This window comes from Phacochoerus africanus, chromosome 7, assembly GCF_016906955.1.
Source record: "Phacochoerus africanus isolate WHEZ1 chromosome 7, ROS_Pafr_v1, whole genome shotgun sequence".
NCBI lineage: Eukaryota > Metazoa > Chordata > Mammalia > Artiodactyla > Suidae > Phacochoerus > Phacochoerus africanus.
The window spans coordinates 5,606,236-5,625,987 of record NC_062550.1 but is presented as its reverse complement, the minus strand read 5'-3'; the positions used below and the strand labels follow the sequence as shown (position 1 = coordinate 5,625,987).

At 58.4% G+C, this 19,752-nt stretch overlaps 1 protein-coding gene across 2 annotated transcripts in view; it reads right to left on the bottom strand.

Moving 5' to 3' along the window:
• Nucleotides 1-19,752, bottom strand: part of SCUBE1 (signal peptide, CUB domain and EGF like domain containing 1) — a 130,999-nt gene that overhangs the window by 24,160 nt on the left and 87,087 nt on the right. For both annotated transcript variants that reach the window (XM_047786049.1, XM_047786050.1), the window contains 4 exons: nt 18,524-18,640; nt 11,543-11,665; nt 8,969-9,085; nt 7,419-7,541 (listed from right to left, as the gene is read on the bottom strand). In XM_047786049.1, coding sequence (XP_047642005.1) covers nt 7,419-7,541; nt 8,969-9,085; nt 11,543-11,665; nt 18,524-18,640 — 480 coding nt within the window. The remainder of the gene's footprint in view (nt 1-7,418; nt 7,542-8,968; nt 9,086-11,542; nt 11,666-18,523; nt 18,641-19,752) is intronic.

Genomic DNA, 19,752 nt, shown 5'->3' with positions numbered 1-19,752 from the left:
GGGACCTGCACTGAGCCTGCGCTGTGAGTTCGGAGCGCCCGTGACTCGGACCCGGTCCGGTGGGCGGGAGCGGGCTACGGGGGGAAATCGCCGACTCTACCACGGATACTGGCGCTCCCACCACCACAGAACATCGGAGCCCTTGAGAAAAGTTTAAAGTCACCTGAAAAGCAAGCAGGAGGGCGAACCAACTGACTGGCAATAAAAAAAAAAAAAAAAAGGAAAAATGCACCTGTGCCTTACATTAGGAGTTTGGTTGGGAGAGAACATGAAAGAAGGTAAGAAGAGGCGCATTTGAAAACGGACAGGGAAGAAGGGCTTGAGGGGATATGACCTCGATGCGCTTTTTTTTTTTTTTGTCTTTTTGCCATTTCTTGGGCCGCTCCCGTGGCATATGGAGGTTCCCAGGCTAGGGGTTGAATCGGAGCTGTAGCCACCGGCCTACGCCAGAGCCACAGCAACGTGGGATCCGAGCCACGTCTGCGACCTATACCACAGCTCACGGCAACGCCGGATCCTTAACCCACTGAACAAGGCCAGGGATCGAACCCGAAACCGCATGGTTCTTAGTCGGATTCGTTAACCACTGCGCCACGACGGGAACTCCTCGATGCGCTTGCTTTATGGAAACCCCTGGCGAAGGGGACTCGCTAACACGGCTCACTCTTCGCCAGGTCCCCGGCTGGGATCTTTATCGGGAGACAGGCCTGCTTCTCCAGGTTAAGGCCCCTGCGTGTAGAGTGGGGTGGGCTCCGCTCTGCAAATGGGACTGCCAGCTAAAATATACCTAAGAAGGTATTTTTATTCTTGTTTTTCGGCCGGGCCCACAGCATGTAGAAGTCCTGGCCAGGGGTGGAACCTGTGCCACAGAAGTGACCCTTGCCACGGCTGTGACAATGCTGGATCCTTAACATACCGAGCCACTGGGGAATTCCAAGACATTATTTTAATTTAAAAAAAATTTTAAGTTAAAAGGTTTTTTTTTTTTTTTTCTCTCTTTAGGGTCACACCTATGGCACATGGAAGTTCTGGGGCTAGGGGTCGAATGGGAGCTACAACTGCTGGCCTACGCCACAGCAGTGCTGGATCCTTAACCCACTGAGTGGGGCCAGGGATCGAACCTGCATCCTCATGGACACTATGTCGGGTTCTCAACCTGCTGAGCCACAAGGGACCTCCGAGGTTATTTTTAGAAGTCTGAAAACATTCTCCCACACAGGATTTAAATTATAGCTGTTGAGAGCCTAAACATACTTCTTTTATGTGTGATGGAAAAACAGAATCCCTGGGGCAAAGCTTCTAGAACATCAGAAAAGCAACTGGAGCAGAGCCCAGGAGGCGTTCAGATTGAGTCTTCCCAGACTGCCATAAACTTGGTGGTGTGTGTGTATGTGTGTGTGTTTGTATCAAGATGCAGAGGTTAGGCCAGGCTCTCAGAGGACAAACTCAACAACGCAGGGAGCATCTGTGACCGAGGCCTGTCCTCCTTGCCTCAGAGCAATCACAGCCTTGGCTCAGTAGCTGAAACACCCTCAGATCATGTACTAGAAACACCTGCAGTCTGAGGGCGCCACACGCAGTGCTTGTCAGTGAAGTGACAATGAGCGTGGGTCCTTCCTCCAATTCTCCTCCTCTTCCTGACGGACAGGCCCGTCTCGGTGTGTCTGTACTTGCGAGGCATTCACGTCCAGGCCAGATCTTTTGGATACTCCACACCAATGCCCGACTTCATACTGCTTGTGAATGAGACTTATCTTAAAAATGAAGAGATTTTTAAATTCATATGGAAATTCAAAGGCAGTTCAAGGATGGCCAGATCAATCTTGAACATGAAAAGCAAAGTAGGATAACTCACACTTTATGATTTAAAAACTTACTGTCAAGCTACAGTAATCAAGACAGTGGGGTGCACACAAGAGGACAAACAGATCAATGGGACAGAACTGAGTCTGGAAACAGACCCATGCACTGATTGCAAGAGGACGCCAAGATAAGCCTAGGGAAACAAAGAATGGTCCTTTCAGCAAATGATGCTGTAACACCTGCAGAGCCACAGGCAAAAGAATGAAGTTGGACCTCTATTTCATGCCCTATTAAAATTATAAAATTAATTCAAAATGAATCAAGAGCCTAAATGTAAGAGCTAAGATCATAAATCTCAGGAGAAAACAGGTGTAATTGCTGTGAACTTGGAAGAGGCAATAAACAGTATCTTAGAAATGACACAGAAAACACAGGCAACCCAAGGGAAAAAAGATAAACTGAACTTTATGAAAATTACAAACTTTTGTGCTGTAAAAGACACCATCAAGAAACCGAAAAGACATCTCCCAGAATGAGAGAAAATCTTTGCAAATCCTGTATCTAATAAAGGACTTGTATCTAGAACATACAAAGAACTCTTACACCTGAATGATGAAGACAAATAACCCAATTAAAAACGGGCAAAGGGGAGTTCCTGTCGTGGCACAGTGGTTAATGAATCCAACTGGGAACCATGAAGTTGCGGGTTCAATCTCTGGCCTTGCTCAGTGGGTTAAGGATCCGGTGTTGCCGTGAGCTGTGGTGTGGGTCGTAGGCGCGGCTCGGATCCCGAGTTGCTGTGGCTGTGGTGTAGGCCAGTGGCTGCAGCTCCGATTAGACCCCTAGCCTGGGAACCTCCATGTGCTGCGGGTGTGGCCCTAGAAAAGACAAAAAAAAGGGGGGGGGGGACAAAGGACCTGAACAGACATTTCTCCAAAGAAGAGAAGCAAATGGACAACAGACACATCGGAAGACAGTCAACATCATCAGCTGCCAGGGAAAAACAAACAAAACCACAACGGGACCATCGGATACCCACTCAGATGAGCTATAATCAAAAAGTCAGATGATCACTAACGTTGGTGAGGAGGTAGAAAACCCAGAATCCTTACACCCTCCTGGAGGAAACGTAAACTGATGTAGCAGCCATTTAGAAAATAGTCTGGCGGTTCCTCTACACTGAAACACAGAGTTACCATGAGACCCAGAAATATGCCCAAGAGAAATGAAAGCAAGTCTGCACAGAACTTGTACACGCATGTTCGCACACCGTTGTTCCTAAGAGCCAAAAGCAGGCACGCGCAGAGGTCCACGGACAGACCAATGGGCAGACAAAATCTTACGGTGGACTCTAACTCGGCAATAAAGAGGAACGAAGCACTGACACGCCGCGGTTCGGATGAACCTTGAAAACATTAAGCTACAAGAAATAAGCCAGTCACAAAGGCCATTTAAATCAACCATACTTGAACGTTTTGAAAAGAGGGGAAAACAGAGTCTACACATGTGACTATTAAAACCCCCACAAACCCCCCAAAACAAAAGGCCACATACTGCATCCCACGGGTGAAAGGTCCAGAAGAGGTGAATTCATAAAAGGCAAAAGTAGGTTACGGTTGCCCGGGGGCTGGGGGCTGGAGGGAAAATGCGGAGTGAGGGCTGCGGCCGGGGAGGTATCTCTGGGGAGTCCTGAACATGCTCTAAAATAGATTTGTGGTCGCACAACCCTGGGATGATATGAAACCCTGTTAACTGTACCCTAAATGGGTGATGTACCTGGTATGTAAATTCTATCTGAAAAAAAAAAAAGCTGTTAATAAAATAAAAAAACAAAAGGAAGAGCGATAGAACCAAACTGGGCCTGCAGGAACCACCCAGGCTAGAATCAAGTCCTCAGGGGCTCACTAGGGCCGAACCCTCGGCCGTCTGGAGCGTACAATAGCTGACGGGTAAAGGGGTACTGCGCATGCGCGCGGAAGCATTCGCCTTCGGACGCCTTCGGACACCTTTGGACGGTTTCGGATACAGGTTTACTGCGCGTAACTGGAGCGCAGAGGCCCACCGTGGGGGAGGTGGAAAGAGAGGACGTGCCTCGCAGGTCGCCCCGCTCAGGAGGCTGTGCTGACCCAAGTCCTCGGGCAAGGATTTCCCAGGACAGAGGGGCCCGGGGCTCATCGCGCACGCGCGCTGTTGCGCTCCCTCCCTCGTCTGTAACGGAGCAGGGGATGCTCAGTTGTAACACGGTGAGGCTGATCCCTGGGGGAGCCGGACGGCCTCCTGGAACCGCCAGACCACCTCGCTCGTCGCTCGGATGTCTGCTAACATCCTCCCTGAGACAACCCATCCCGTGGGGACAAACTGGCTGTGACAGCAGACATCGTTGGTCAGAAGCTTTTCTAGGGTGGCAGAGGACGTGTCCCATTCACGGTGTGGCTGTGACCTTCAGCATCCCGGGGAAAGCTTGAAGATGGGACATGGACCCGAGCCAAGCCCCAGGCGACGTCTTCATGGGTTACAAATATGCAAAAGTAATAGGATGTCTACTTTCTGGATGAATGGAAACAGTGTTTCACTGAAAAAAATCACAGCCCTCACAGGAGGTAAAATACCATTAGATTTTGTGTTCTCTATTTGGGACAGTCCAACTTATTTATTTAGTAACATGCAGACACATTTTACTGGGTGAGTTATTTGTCGATTATGTAGAGATTTTACTGTCTTTATTACCCCTAATTTTTTTTGAAAAATAGAAATAAAAATTTTGGAATTTACTGGCACGTCACCATTCAGAGGTCTTACACTGAGGTTCTTCAGAGACCCTCCGCAAGCAGCGCTCACAGAAATCGACTGTGACTCAAGGTTCTCAGAACCGGCCGAGGACCACAGAGGTGGAGAGGCTGTGTCTGCAACCACTGGGACACATCTTCCTAGAGGTTTGCGACCACCGGTCTCCATACCCTCCCAGCACACCTGTGATCTTCATCCCCCCCCCCCCCCCCCGCCCTGTGCGCTTCAGGTTGTGCACTTCCGATTTCTCCCAGCAGGTTCCCCTACAGATACTAATGCACCCAGACCCGGGCTCTGCTAGTGATGCGCCCCATCCCAACTCTTTGCTTCGGGCCTCCCAAGGGCGTGGCACGAGCCTCATGACGATTCTCTTTGCAGACAGTCCCTAAAAGGAGGAAGAGGTCCTGGGAGAGGTGGATTCGGCTGTCTGGCTTTCGGCTGTTTGTCACAACCACACCCACAGACAGCACCACCCGCGTGCGCCCCACCCCGGGCCCTCCAGCTACTGCTGCCTGGGGGCTCTGGGATGGTTCCGAGTGAACGACTCCCCAGGACCCTCCGTGAACCTTGCAAAGCAGAGGAAGTCCACCACCTCCCAGGGGATATAATAATACCTGGTGAAGCAGAGGGCGGGAGCTTCTGATTCCAGCCAAGGGGATGGGACAGCGCCGGGGGTCATCAAAAATGCGCCCCTCACTCTGGCTGACACAGTGAACAGCACAGTGAATAGGGTGGGGTCTGGGGGCAGGACAGAGCAGTCTGACTGCCCAGGGCACAGCCACGGGCGACGGTATGATTGTGGGTTTTCTCCATGGGGAGTCTGTGCCTCTGCCGGCACTTCCTTCTGAACCTGGATCCACAGCGGAGGTGAGGCAGAACCGTCTACACTGAGGCTACGTGAGAGGGCCACTGCGTTCTGTGCACAAGAGGGGCTGGTGGGCTGGTTCTTCTGGTCAGCCCTGGGAACTCTTAAATCGTGGCTCTAGAGGGGCTTCCAGTGCCTTCTAGTGGTACCGTTGGCCACCCTTGGTTGTCGCATCTGCTGTCCTAAGTATCAGCCAGCTGCTTGTGTGTGGTCACAGTCCTGGCACATGGCTTAGAGACAAAAATGGGATAAAACCGCCCTGACCGACAGCGACTCAAGGGGCAGCCCTCCACCAGGAACTCTTCTCAGAGCTGGTGTGGGGGCAGCGGGGAGACCTGGCCAAGCCCTGGTGGCTTCTTCTGCAGCTCTGACAGAGGAGGGACCAAAAAGGAGACGGAGACTTAAAAACAAACCACGTCCCCAAATCCCTAGAGAGAGCCTGCACCCCACAGCTCTGGTCATGAGGAAACACCAGACCCCACACGACCCTAACAACCCGTGGACACACCTCAGGAAGCCACTCGACCGAGGATGGCCCTGGGCTTGGAAAGTCGGCCAGCTGGTGGCCGGTTCGCTCAGTGATCAGGTTACTAAGATGGGCGTCCAGCCGGTTTCCCTCGGTGCCCTGCAAAGCGTGCTCCTAAACTGACCGCAGCCCATGCTGCCCCCCCACCGACACAACCCTGGACATGCTCCTCCCAAACTCCAGACAAGACCAGTGGTTTGCTCTGCTCAGCAAGACTCTGCCTGAACAGAGTAATAAATCATAATAAAAGTATCACACAGCAATAAACTCAGCGGTTTGGTTTCAGGTACTAAGTGACAGTATCCATTCTTCAATACTCTCGTTCATTCATTCAACAAATACCGTCTGCCTATGAGTGCTCAGCTCTGTTCTTCCTGCTGGGGGTGCAGCAGGAAATAAGACCGGCAAAAACACCTGCTCGGGTGTGCAGAGTGTGTGTTCAGGGAGGACAGAGCAACAACCCCTACAGGAGTCTGTGACACACGTAGTGTGTTAGGTGGTGTGAGGAGCCATGGGGGGCGCTGAGCGGGGAGGTGGGGGGGCGGCTGAGCGGCAGGAGGGAGTGCAGAGGGGGCTGGCTGCTGCTTTGGGTATGTGGTCAGCGAGGTGGGTCCTCCAGGCTAAGAGAGGACTATGCATGGCTCTTGTTGAGCCCTGGGGACCGCACCTGCAAGGTCAGGGAGGCTGGCGCGGGGTCTCTTGGGGGGAAGGGCTATCAGGTCAGGGGGAGCAGCCTCTGGGCCATTCCAGGCACTCTGGCTTTGCTTCTGCATGAAGAGGAATCTCTGGGGGGCTCTGAGCCAAGAGGGATGAAGTCCTGGATTTAAAAGGCTCACCTCCGGTGGCCCTGGGGACGTTAGAGCACGGCAGGACAAGGGCCTGAGAGCCGTTCTGGGGACACAGCCCTAGCACACATATAGGCCCGGCACATGGCGGGTAGTCCATGTGTGTTTATGGAACTGACCAGTGCGGGGACTGCAGGTGCTCAGCCTAGAGGTGCCCCAAGTACCAGAGATCACCAGCAGAGGGCGCACGAACCCCGCGCTCTCCAGGAGGCTCCCCCAGCTGGACACTGGGGAGACTCAGCGCTTCCCAGGCCAGGCTCTGTGCTGCTACACCCGTGTACCCACCTTCCGTCTCCCACCAGTGTCCTTGGCAGGACAAGGGCAGCTGGGGCAACTGAGGCCTCCACACTCCACCCCGCGTGCCAGCTCCTCCTGTGCCCGCAGCTCTGGCTGCGCACACTGACCCCCAGACTCCACCTCCTGGCTCCCACCCCCACAAGTCTGTTTCTGTGTTGACACCAAGCGAGCCCTCCTGTGTTCCTCTCCTTCCTAAGCCTTCATTCCCACCAGTATCCGGCTAGGCACCAGGGGGAAGGGGAGGAGCTGGTGCCTAGGCCCTTCTTGCGGGGTCCCCTCGCCCCAGGGCACTCACCCACGCAGTCCTTCTGGTTCCAGTGCAGGCGCCTCCCCGGGGGACAGATGCATTCGTAACTGCCCTTGGTGTTGACACAGCCCTGGTCGCAGCTCCCATTGTTCATGCTGCATTCATCCACATCTGGAAGCAGAGGCGAGAGTGAGGGCAGGAGGGGGGCTGGACGGGCCAGCCGAGGCCACACCCTCGGGGCTGGCAGGGCAGGACCCACCCAGGATGGGGGCAGGGAATCCCCTGGCCCTGACCCCAGCCTGACACTGTCACTGGATGCAGACACGAGACATACCCGTGAGCTGGCGCACACACAGGGCTCTCACAGACACTGACACACATCCCTTCCCCAGGAACCTCAGGGGTTTGCTGAACTTGGCCAGCTGTGCCCAGATGTGCGGGAGGGCAGAGAAGTGGCACAAAGTAAAGCTGCAGTCAGGTCTTGTGGGCAGGGGATGAGGCGCAGGGGCCCTGGGACCCGAGGCCTCATCTCCCTGCAGGACTTCAGCTGTGCCCTTACGGAAGCGAACCCCCGCTGAGGACCTGCCTTCTTTTGGGCCAAAGACCTGCAGGTGGAGAGCAGCAGGCCCAGGGAAGCCAGTGCCAGGTTTTGGGGAGCCCCTCCAGAAGCTCTGCCCGGGAGCCACCCCCTCCCTCCAGCACCAGCTGTGTCTGAGCCCACCCAACCTTCACAGCTGCCCAGCAGCCGAAGTGTGGCTCCCCCAGGTCACAGGAAAGGAAGAGACATGGACCCTAGGGCCATTCTTGACTCCCCTACCTTCGCCCCGTCATCTGTGGCTCCTAAATACCTCTGGAACCTTCCATCTCTTCCCATCCGTGGCTCCTAAATACCTCTGGAACCTTCCATCTCTTCCCATCCCTCCCCACACTGCCTGAACTCCAACAGCTCTCAAGACTGGGGCTGTGTCCCCACCGGTGCCCTGGTTCCACTCTCCTAAACATGGAGCAGCCACGGGGATCTCCTCACATGAACTTGACTGTGTCACATCCTGGCTCAAACCCTCCAATGGTTCCTCATCACACTGGGAATAAAAGCACAACGCCCCCAGCGGCTCACGAGGCCCTGTGCCCCTCTGTCTGCGTCTCCCACCAGGCACCAGTTCCCCACAGGGCTCCCTCTGCCTCAGTGCCTTTGCACTTGCTGACCCCTCTGGCACGCTTCCCCTCGCCGTGACCCGAACACTCCTCCTTTTAGGATGCCCCATTCTCCCCATACTCCACCCTTCTCTGCTGTCAGCCCCTCCCACTGGAACCAGCTGTTTGGGGGAGACTGTCCCCCCTTCTGGCCTGGGGTTCCCCGAACCTGCTGTTTCTGGGCCTGTCCCCGCAGCTGGCTGAGGCCTGGTGCCCAGGGGATGCTTGCTGGGTATCCCCCCCTCCCCCGCCTGCCTTGCCCTTGGCTGAGCCCCTCTGCCCGCCAGTCCCTCCTGGGCCCGTGAGAGTCAAGGTCAGGGTTGGGTGTGGGGTGCAGTGTAGGTGGCCGTGCGGCCGGGCGCGTGCCTCTGGGGGGAGGTGGCCCTGGCGGGCGAGCTGCAGACCTCCGCAGTGGGTTGTCCCGTAGAGCGTGTAGCCGCGGTGGCACAGGCATTGGAAGCTGCCCGGGGAGTTGATGCAGACATGGTCGCAGGTCCGCTCAAAGGAGCACTCGTCGATGTCTGTGAGGCCACAGGGAGACAAGTTGGGGAGGAGTTTCAGGCGTGGGGGACGGCACAGCCTGTCACTCAGCTGCTCAACAACACGTGTGCGTGGACAGTCCCGCGTCCCGAGCCTCAGCACACAGCTGACCCACAGTGAATGCCAGGCTTCTTGTCACTGCCCGATTTTCTATCTTGCCTCCATCCCCCCATGCTTCCTCGTATCTTCCCTGGAGGCGGCAAGGCTGCACTATGTTGTGTAGACGGGATTACGATGAAGCGCGGCCATCCTGACACCTACATTCCGGGTGTGGCTGGGCAGGTATTTACTCCACACCTGTAGGGAAGAGAGGGCTGGCCTGCAGAAGTGGCTGAACGGGGACATGAAAACAGACCTCTCGGATGCTGCCTGAAGCATGTTCTCTCGTCACCCCAAGTGTCCCTTAGAAGATAAGGAAAACAGCACAGATGGAAGGGGGTGGGGTGGGGGGGGGTGGATGCTACTTGTAAGGAATAACAAAGCAGCCTTGAGCGTTTGTGGAATTTGACTCTGACCACCCTGGCAGCCAGGGTGAAAAGGGAAAGAGGGACGGTCACACAGTGCTTGTTCCTGGAAAGGAGAAACCGAACCACGTGTTCACAGGAGACAAGTCTGACCTGGCCATAATTTCTGGGGAAAATGGGCCCATGCGGCGGTTGATGGGGGTCCTGAGGGCAAGGCAGACGTTGCCCTGTCTCTCTGTGGGCACGGCATTTGGAACTGTCTTTGAATACACTTGTTCCTGTGACTACAGATGTGTACAAACAACGCCGGCACGAGGAAGGACTCACACTGTGGGTGCTCAAAGGAGGATGCGACTGCCCCACGGGGGACCTGGGAAGATGCCTGGTGCTTTGGCACCTGGGTGAGACTGTGAAGGATGAGCCTGAGACCTCGTATCGGGAATGAAGGTGTGAGTGTGGGGGAAGGGCACTCCAGGCAAAGGCTTACCGGGGATAGTGTGGTGCTCAGGAGTCCAGGGGTGGCCTGGGGGCCCCATTCCTAGGGCCCTGAGGGCCAAGCAGTGAAGCTTAGATCCCTCCCTGCTGGAGCTGGGGACCCAGGGGCTGTGCTGGAGCAGTGGCGGGGCCAGAGCCCCAGGGCCTGGGAGAGAGGTGTCAGGGAGAGGATGGAAGCAGCTCAGCCGGAGCCTGGAGCCCGGAGCCCGGAGCCAGAAGCCCGGAGCCCAGAGCCCTGCCACTACCTCCTCCTTGGACGACAGCCACCTCTCCCACAGGGCAGCTTGGGAGGCAAAGTCAAGGGCCCTCCCTCGGCCCTTCACAGAGTGCACAGGCAGACAGAGAAACAAGAGTCAAGTGAGAGGAGCCTTGATCGGGGCCTGAACAGCTGCCGTGCTCCCAAGGGGCCCTGGTGCCCTGACAGGAAGACAGACCAGGTTGCCCGACCACGGATGCGTGGATGCAGAGGCTGAGCCCAGGGAGGGGAGTGACTGGCTCAGGTCACGTGATTGCCCCAGGGTGGGCTGGCCAGGGGTGAGGCCACCTTCCCAGGGGTGAGGCCACCTTGGGGGAGCACCTCCCTGCCCCCTCAGGGCCTCGTGGTGACCCAGGCCAGCCTCCAAGTGGCTGTGAGCCCCATGCCAAGATTCCGCCACGTGCAGCCTGGGACTCCTGGGACCACGTGGAGAGGAAACGAGTGAACTGCACTGAGCCCCTCCCCACCCCCAGCACACCGCGGCCTCTCCGGCCCAATGGCCTCATCAGGCCCCACGGGGATCCTTGCGGTCCCTCAAACCGCCTCAGCCCCTCAAACGGCGCCCCTTCCTGGATGGGTTTACCTCTGCTGCTTCTGGAAGACGTGTATTCATCCTTCAAGCATTTCACTCACGTTCCCTGCCCCACAGCGCCTTCCCTGACCGCTCTCTCCACTGCCCCTCCCCTGGGCTCTCTCTCTGCATCCAGGACGTCTTCGCGACTTGTCCTGGGCTGTGATTCTTGGTTTCTGCCCAGATCGCTCCTCCCACTCCCCCTGCTCCTTGCGGCGCCCAGAGACCCTAGGGAAGGGCTGTTGGAAAGCGCCCGCCATGCGCCACGCCTTCCACCAGGTGGCAGCACCTCTGGAGCCACCGAAGGCGGCCAGGGGGCCACCGCGAGGGGCGGGGCAGGACCAGCGATGGGACACTGGCTGTGCCACCTGGGATACATGCTTATCCCTTCCTGGGCCTCAGTTTCCCACCTGTAACAGAGAGAGGGTGGGCTGGGCGGCTTCTGATGGCTCCTGGAATCACTAAGGACGGGGAAGGCAAGGAGGGCGAGGGCACAGGCGGACGGAAAAACCACGCCCATCCCCTCGGGCCCCGCCCAGTCGGTGGACAAGCCCCACCTCACGCTCGCCTCCTCTCCCAGGAGCGTGGGTGAGCCCGGGACGCTGGGGGCCCACGAGGAGGAGGGCTGAGCGCCGGGGCTCGCGGGGCTCACCTTGGCACGTCCGCTCGTCCGTCAGCAGCTTGTAGCCCTTCCGGCAGCCACACTCGAAGCTGCCCACGGTGTTGCGGCAGAAGTGGTCGCAGCCTCCGTTGTTGACCAGGCACTCGTTGATGTCTGCGGAGCCCGGCGGGAGGAGGCAAAGAGAGTGGGCTCGACCCCAGGGGCAGGACCGACGGCCCAGCACCCCTCCCCCACAACTGTCCTGCTGCCCGCTGCCCAGGGCTGCCTCGGGTCCCCCAGCTGAGCACAGCCGCCCCCTTAGACTGGGGGACCCTGGCATTTGCGAATACAAGGGCGGGGAACCCATGCCTGCAGTGCCAGGCAAGACAGCAGGGACAATGACGTCCCCCGTGCCCTCTCCTTCCGCAGGTGGCTGGAGGGCAAGGAGGGCTGGAACGGGCAGGCTGCTTCCCCACCCGGGGCTCTGGACAAACTACCGGGGCTCTGGGCAAGCCACCTGGCCCCTGGAGTTAGCTCCCTGTCTGCAAAGTAAGGGTCAGAAGCGCCCCTGCGTGGAGGAACACCAGGAGGATGACATGAAATAATGTCCTTAAGGTGCTGGAGCTTAGTCAGTGCCCAGCCAAAAATAATGTCCCTAAGGTGCTGGAGCTTTGTCAGTGCCCAGTCAACTCTTAAGTCTTTAGTGCTCCAGTTTTACTGCTGGGGAGGCAGGTGTCTGGCTGCCTCACTTCCCAGCCTGGTTCCTCCTGCTCCTCCTCCCAGTGCCTGCAGGTGGGGTTGAGCTGTTTCTTCTCTCAGCATTTCATGAGCTGTGACTGCGCCCTGAATGTCACCTGGCACCACCCCTCCTGAGCATCCCTGCCAGTCGGCCTCTGCTTGCACACCTCTAGTGATGGGAGCTTCTTCCTCACAGCCTGGTCTGTTGGCTGGTGCCTCACCTCCCAGTGAGTTCCCTCCCCTCCTCGCCTGCTCATCTGGGCTTTGCCCCCGTTGGCCTGGCAGACCAAGCTGTCAGAGACCCTGTCCCTGAGGTGTCTCGTCTTACTCCAAGTTCCTCTTGGGCCCAGCCCTGCGACCCCCAGGCTGGTCACCGCCCTACCCGACCCAGCAATTGGAAACAGAAGCAGGAGATGACTTTCAGGATGGTGTTCTCACCCGGCTTTGGAGGGGCCGAAAGGAAGCCATTTAGGCGGGCAGGACTTTTTTTTTTTTTTTTTTTTTTTTAGGGCCGCACCTGCAGCATGTGGAGGTTCCCAGGCTAGGGGTCTAATTGGAGCTACAGCTGCTGGCCTACACCACAGCCACAGTAACGCAGGATCCGAGCCACATCTTTGACCTACACCACAGCTCAGGGCAACACTGGATCCTTAACCCACTGAGCAAGGCCAGGGATCGAACCTGCAACCTCATGGTTCCTATGCGGATTTGTTTCCGCCGCACCACGAGGGGAACTCTGGGACAGGACTTTTCTGTGTTGGCTACTGGCCACATCTTAGCAGAGATGCTGACTCAGATCCCAGCACCCGCTGAGCCTGGCCTGAGTGGGAGCAAGGTCAGTCTGTCCCCGTTTCACTGAGCCCTGCAGAGGAGACCTGGTCCTATTCCAATGACCCCAGTCTCGGGCTCAGCTTCTCACCACGCTGCTCTCACCCAATTCTTTTCTTTAAAGCAAACAGGCTGCACTTGACACTTGCTGGAAAGCCCCAAGGCTGCGTTCCCACAGAATGCCCCCCAGCCTAAAATAAAACCCACGAAACACTAGGAAAACAGGGATTTAAAGAGAACAAGGCTGAAATCCCCAGGCAGGCAATTTTCAAGAGACTTTGGGAGGGGAACAGGCACAGCCAGTCTGGCAGGGGCAGGTCCTAGAGCCCCTTTCCCGTGGAGGCTGGGGTGGGACTGGGCTCCGGGGAACGTGGACACCCAGCAGACGTGCCCACCATCCGCTCGCCCTTGGCCGGCCTCCCTGTGGCATCTTCACTGCAAAGACCCACTCTGTTTGTGTGTTCTGGTGATTCTGGAGCCAGGAAGATGGGAAGGGGGGACCCGAGGTGGCTCCCCTATGGCAGGCAGCTGGGGTGTGGGCTCGCTGGCCCGGCTCTGACACTGGCTGCTGCGCATCGGCTGGGGCCTGCGCCTCTCCCAGCGCTGGAGGTGCTCTACGTGTCTGCGCCAAAATGACTGCCCAAGACAGACGCTGCTGGGCTGAGAACTCTGCACGGGCTCCGAAGCCCATGTTTCAGGAACAAAGCTGCCTAAGCTCATGCTCCGGAGGAAGCAGCAGGACCCTCTGGTGGTCACTGCACCCACTGGGCACCACCTGGCATGGCGACCAGGCCAAGCACTTTCTGGCGAGGTCTCAGGGAATGGCCGGAACAACTGAGGCCAGGTCACCCACTTGACAGCGCGGGAGCCAGATTCAAGCCCAGCTCAGCCGTCTCCAAATTCGGGCCCCTCCAGTGCAGCACGCTGGCCTGGCAGCCCCCAGAGAAAGCAGACGTCGAGTTCCGCGAGGGCCGCTCCAAGACAGCGGCTTGGGCATCTCTGCTGCTCCGCTCTTGGGACTACAGGAAGACGGGGAGATGCTAGCTAGATGCCTCTGGCGGGAGAACAGAGGCCCCTCACAGCTCTGCACAGCCGCTCTGTGGTCCCAGGCAGGGAAAGGCACCTCTCTGAGCCTCAGGTTCCCTGTCTGCAAATGGGGCTGCTGAAGGCACCTCTCCAGCATCACCCATTAAGACTGAGGGTGCAGAAGGGGCTCGCCTCCTTAGGAATGCCTCCGGCCTTCTGGAACCCCCGAATCCCATCCTCTTCCTCATCTGGGCACGTCGGCTAAGGGGCTGTCAGGGCAACCAGACAGGCGGTGGGATGCATGTTTGCTTGAGGCCCAGGCCAGTGAAGTGGGCTGCCCCAGGGGTCAGAGTGTGGGACGCGCCCCTACCCCAGCTCCAGCCCCAAGGCCGGAGGAACGATGCCTCATACAGGCCCCAGCCTTCGTTGTTTTTTTTTGTTTGTTTTTTGTTTTTTTGCTTTTTAGGGCTGTACTAGCAGCATATGAAGTTCCCAGGCTAGAGATCCAAGCCACATCTGGGACCTACACCACAGCTCACAGCAGTGCTGGATCCTTAACCCACTGCGCGAGGCCAAGGATCAAACCCGAGTCTTCACGGACACTATGTTGGGTTCTTAACCTGCTGAGTTACCAAGGGAACTCCTCAGCCTTCGTTCTGAAGAGCCTCTGCTCCCCTCTCCACCTCCCGCCCCTCCGAGACGCCCCTCCTTCTCCACTGCGCTCCCACCCACCCCGGCCAGGTGGCCAGCAGCCCCCCCCATGGTCCCAGGAGCCTTTTGCAGGGGCTCCGGCCCTCCCCTCCGTGGCCTCTGCAGGCCTGGCTCCCGCCTTGGCAGCCCCACCCGACCCTGCCCAGGAGCAGCCGCCCTCTGGGGAAACCTTCCTTGACCTTCTCTCCAGAGTGAGCTGCTTCAGGTCCCAGGACCTGCCCTCAGGGGGATGAGAGGGCAGGTGAGGGGGCCGAGCCCCAGGGCCCAGCACGTGGCCTGCACAGAGGGACTGCCAGGAGGGGCACTGAACGAGTGGATGAGTGAACGAGTGAGTGGGAGGGTCAGGGTGGCTTAGAGAAGGGGGGTCTTAGACCACCCGGTAGAACATTCGCTGCAGCCCCCGACGCCTGTACATCAGTGCGGTTGTGGGAAGGGCGAGGCTGAACCCGGGGACACACGGAATGACTGTTTCTGTCCTCCTCTGCCCGGCCCATGAGGGGCACAGCCTGGTGCATAGGGGCCGTGTGGGTGAAGGTTTTGGGTGGCAGCAGAGGGAGGGCGCTGCCATCAGCCTAGGGCAGCCTAGGGGGCAGGGCCCGTGGGCAGAGGCAGGTGGGGGAGGGAAGCAAACAGGCAGGGGCTGGGGCTTCTCCCAGACTGTTCTGGCAGGTGCTGGAGGAGGGCTGGTGTCCCTGAGGAAATCCAGGGTCCAGCTCAGGGAGCTGAGGCCCCAGACCTCCCTCCTCTGAGAAAGGCCACTTAGCATGGTGCCCGCTGCCCAGTATCACGCGGGGGCAGCACCAAACAGGAAGCCCTGACACTGGGCCCTGCACTGTCCACACTCTTCAGGCGAAGCAAGGGCCTGGGGCAGATCCTGAGGACGCCCCTGCCCCTGATGTCTGCCCACGCCTGCCCCTACCTGCCCCCGTGATCCGTGTCTGTCCAGGCTCTGGATTTCTCGAGACCTTCAGCCATGTCTTGCTTGACAACAACTTTCTGGCATTCAGGAAACACTGACCCTTTGATAGCCTCCTGTGGGTCCCTGCCAAGATTGGGGTGTGCACGCCGACCGAGGTGCTAGAACCCAGGGCCAGGGCCTCGGTTGGCCCTCGCCCCCTGTCCAGCACCCCTCCAACCAGGCCCTGGGAAATGCAGGCTGTCAGCCCAAGGCTCTAAGACAGCAAACTCTGGGGTCTGGAGGTCAACACTTGGTTTCTAGGGGTCCCTGATTTAAAGCTGTTCTGACAGTCAGAGTACGCAGTTCTCCACCAGTCCCATAACCCCTGAATTCCTTTTCTTTTCTCTCGTCTTTTTAGGGCCGCACCCGGTTCCCAGGCTAGGGGTGGAATCGGAGCTGTAGCTGCCGGCCTACACCACAGCCACAGCAATGTGGGATCTGAGCCGTGTCTGCGACCTACACCACAGCTCACTGCAATGCCGCCGGATCCTTAACCTACTGAGCGAGGTCAGGGATCGAGCCCGTGTCCTCATGGACACTAGTTAGGTTTGTTACCGCTGAGCCATGGTGGGAGCTCCACGTAATCCTCGAAGTCTAATATCCATGACAATCTCCAAACTGCCCTTCCCCACCTCCAATGTCACCCCATGGCCCAAGCCACTGTCACCTCAAGCCCAGGTGATACACTGCTCTTCCAGACCCTGCCTAGAACCCCCGGGCAAACAGTGGCAGGGACTGTCTCAAAATGAAAGCCTGGCTGTGCCGCCTCTGCCCATGGTGGCTGGGGCCTCCCCGGGGCTCACAGGATGCAGGGCCAGCGCCTTCCCTGGCCAGCCTCGCCCAGTCCTGCCCAGATCTGCTCGGACTAGAGCCTCTGCCTGCGTCCTCCCTGAGCCCCCAGCCCAGCCCGGGCTGGCCTCGCTCCCCGCCTCGCTGAACTTCTCCAACTCAGCACCAGGCGGCCTGGCAGACACGCTTATCTCTGTGACGTCTAAAAATGAAAATCGGTTGCCTTTGCTCAGGAGAAGATCCCGGGGACAAGGAATTACTGTTTCATTCACGGCCTCTCCTGCTCCTCACCCACGAGGAGCCCAGAAAACCCACCTGGGCGGGGCACAAGTGCCCAAGCAGACTTCCTGGCTCCAGGGCAGGGGAGCAAGGTCTGCCTAAGGCAAAGGGGCCGCCCTGGTCAGAGGGCGCAGGAAGCACGGAGGGGGCCTGGGGCTGTGCGGCCCGCTCCCCTTGACACCTCTTCCCATCCCAGGTGCCCCTTGGGCCACCAAGGCACGGGCGGGGGGCAGCAGTCAGAGCCCCCCCTGGTGCCCCTCCTGGGCCACGTGACTGCCGTGGCCCCTTTCCAGCCCAGACGGTCGGCTCTCAGGGGCGTGCTCCTGGCCCCACGTCAGGAATTAAGCGGGGGCCGGCCCCTCCTGTCCTGGGCCAGCACTGTGCCCTGGAATGGGGGCAGAGAGGCCCGATCCTACCTCCTTCTGTCCTGGCTTCAAGGGCAACTGGCCGGCCTGCTGTGACACTGCTGGCTGGGTCAGCAATGGACCTTGGCCAGGCCTCCCGGCACTGGCCCCGCCTGCCCACCTGCCCGCCAGGAGCACATCTCGCGCTGAGTGGGCCGACTGGGGCTACAGAAGGGCTTTGCTTTCCAGCAAGTGGGTGGAAGGACTATTATTTCTGTCAATAATCAGCAGGTTCTTCCTGGCAAAGGGGACGGGAGAGGCAGTCATACGCTGTCTGTTTTTACAGACTTAAAAAAGCCCCTCTTGGACTATTTAAAATCCCCCTAAGCCTCTGCTGTAAATATTTTCAACCACTGGGCTTTGGAAGTTGGAGCTCCTCTCCCCTTCCACGCGGCCTCCAGCCCTGGCCACTTCCTGGTGGGGTGGCAGGAACAGGGTAGTGGCCTTGGCAGGACGGGAGTTGGAGCCTTGGGGGTGCTGAGGGTGGCACCTCGCTGCTTTGCAGGAGCTGACTCGCCGCCCCAGGCCCGCCGCTTGGGCTCCTCGATGCCCCCTTGTTGCAGGACTGGCCCCTTCTGTCCCAGGGCTCAGCCAGCCCTGGCTCCCCAGCCCCCTTGCTTCCCCTCCCCTAAGGGGTCCCCACAGGACTGAGTGCCCTGGGGCCCCTCAGCAACTGTAGGGTGAGTTGGGGAGCGCGGGGAGAGAAAGCTCACTCTTCTCTGGCTTCCAGCAGCCAGCAGATCGACCCGTCCCTGGTCCCCCGTGCCTGTCCCTAACTGCAATCAGAGGTCTTCATGCAGCCTCAGGCCCCAGTTGAGATCCCCTTCCCCAGAGGTGAGCTGCGCAGTGTCCACGTTCCCATCCCAGTCAGAGCCCTGCCCTCGCTGGCTCCCAGCTCCAAAACACGCACCACAGCTAAGGTGAGTGCGTGGCGGCAACGGCCCTGCCCACCCCGGGGAGGCCACCAGGAGGCTCTGCCGGCCTTGGAAGCCCAGAGTAGAGGCACCCTGTTCGTTTAACCCGGGGTGCGGCCTCATTGTTGGATGGCAGGACCCTGCTTAAACTGATGGCGATATGGCGGAACCAGGGTTCCCTTGAGCCCGGCTGGGAGGTGCTGGCGCTGACCCACCTCTTCCGGCTTCTCCAACAGAAGTGCACGTGGCAGCTGACTGTCCTGAGCCCTACAGCTACACGTGGTCACATGCCCAGCCCAACCATGCAGCCCACCCCCACCCCACCCCCCGCATCCGGGCAGGGTGGGGAGGGGAGTAGCAGGTGCGGGACCTGCTTTGCACTGACCTTTGCATGTCTTTCCATCTGGCTGCAGCGTGAAGCCCACCGGGCAGCTGCATCGCACACCGGTGGCTGTGTCCTTGCACGTCCGGTCGCAGCCTCCGTTGTTTACTGCACACGTCTCTGAGAAGGCAAAGAGACAGATGCTCAGTCTCCTTGGAGGACAGAAGCCACCACCATTCCCCAGTTGTGGGGGGCTCTCCCAAGGCAGGAGACCTGAGTTCAAGTTCTGGCTCTGATACACTCTAGCTGTGGGGCCTCTCTGAACCTCAGGCTTCCCATCTAAAACACGGGAGACCACCACCATTCCCCCCAAGATGATGACAGACAGAAAAACTGCAAACCACAGCGGGCTGTGCCAGGGGCGGGATCAGCCCTACTGCCTGGACCAGGGTGCCGAGATCGGCCTGGCTGTATCTAAGTGCCAGGGAGAGATCCCTACACCCTTGCCCTACCTGGATTTGAACTCCAAACCCAGACTGGTGGTTCCTGGGGCTCCCTGATTCATCGGCTAGTGGCCCTGGCCGTGGAGCTGCAAGGAGAGGTTCCCTGAGCTCACACACCATCCATCACCTTGATGAGGCTCTCAGCCCAACATCTGTTCTCACTGAAGGATAAGCCGAAGGCGTCTGCTTTTTGTCCGCTCGAAGCTAGTCTAGTGCTTTTTTTCTTTTGCGAATTCAAAGGGGCTAGAGTGGCTGGGGCATCACTGAGGTCACTGAGCCGTCGTGCGGCGAGAGTGATCCTCCCCAGGCCCAGAGAAGGGGCTGGCACGGCTGGTCACCGGGGCTCGTGGGGCGCCTAGTTCCCGGGTCTCTAAGCCTTTCCACCTGGGTTTCTTCCCGAGCATCTGGCCTGCTTTGACCTTGTGGGGACGGTGCCCGAGTGGGCTTCCTTCTCCTACTGGCTGCTAGCATGTGAAGAGCCAAACCTCCTACAACCTGGAATCCCCTGCCCACTGAGGCTTCCTGGGCGCCTTGCCCTGCTGGCCTTTTCCCTGCAGTTTCTCCCTAATTGGTTTATTCTGTCTGTCCTTCTGCAGCGTCTGCCTTCCTGCAAGCTGCCTTCAGTTCTCTCTAGGAGGAGTTGGGAGCTGAACGTAGGCGTGATAACTAAAAGAATACATAGCCCCAGGTGCCAGGAGTCCCTGCTGCTAGTGCCTTTCCTTTGAACTTCAACTTGGGGCGGGGGGGCAGGTGGAGCAGGGAGAGGAGGAAACCCGGCTTTCCCTCTGC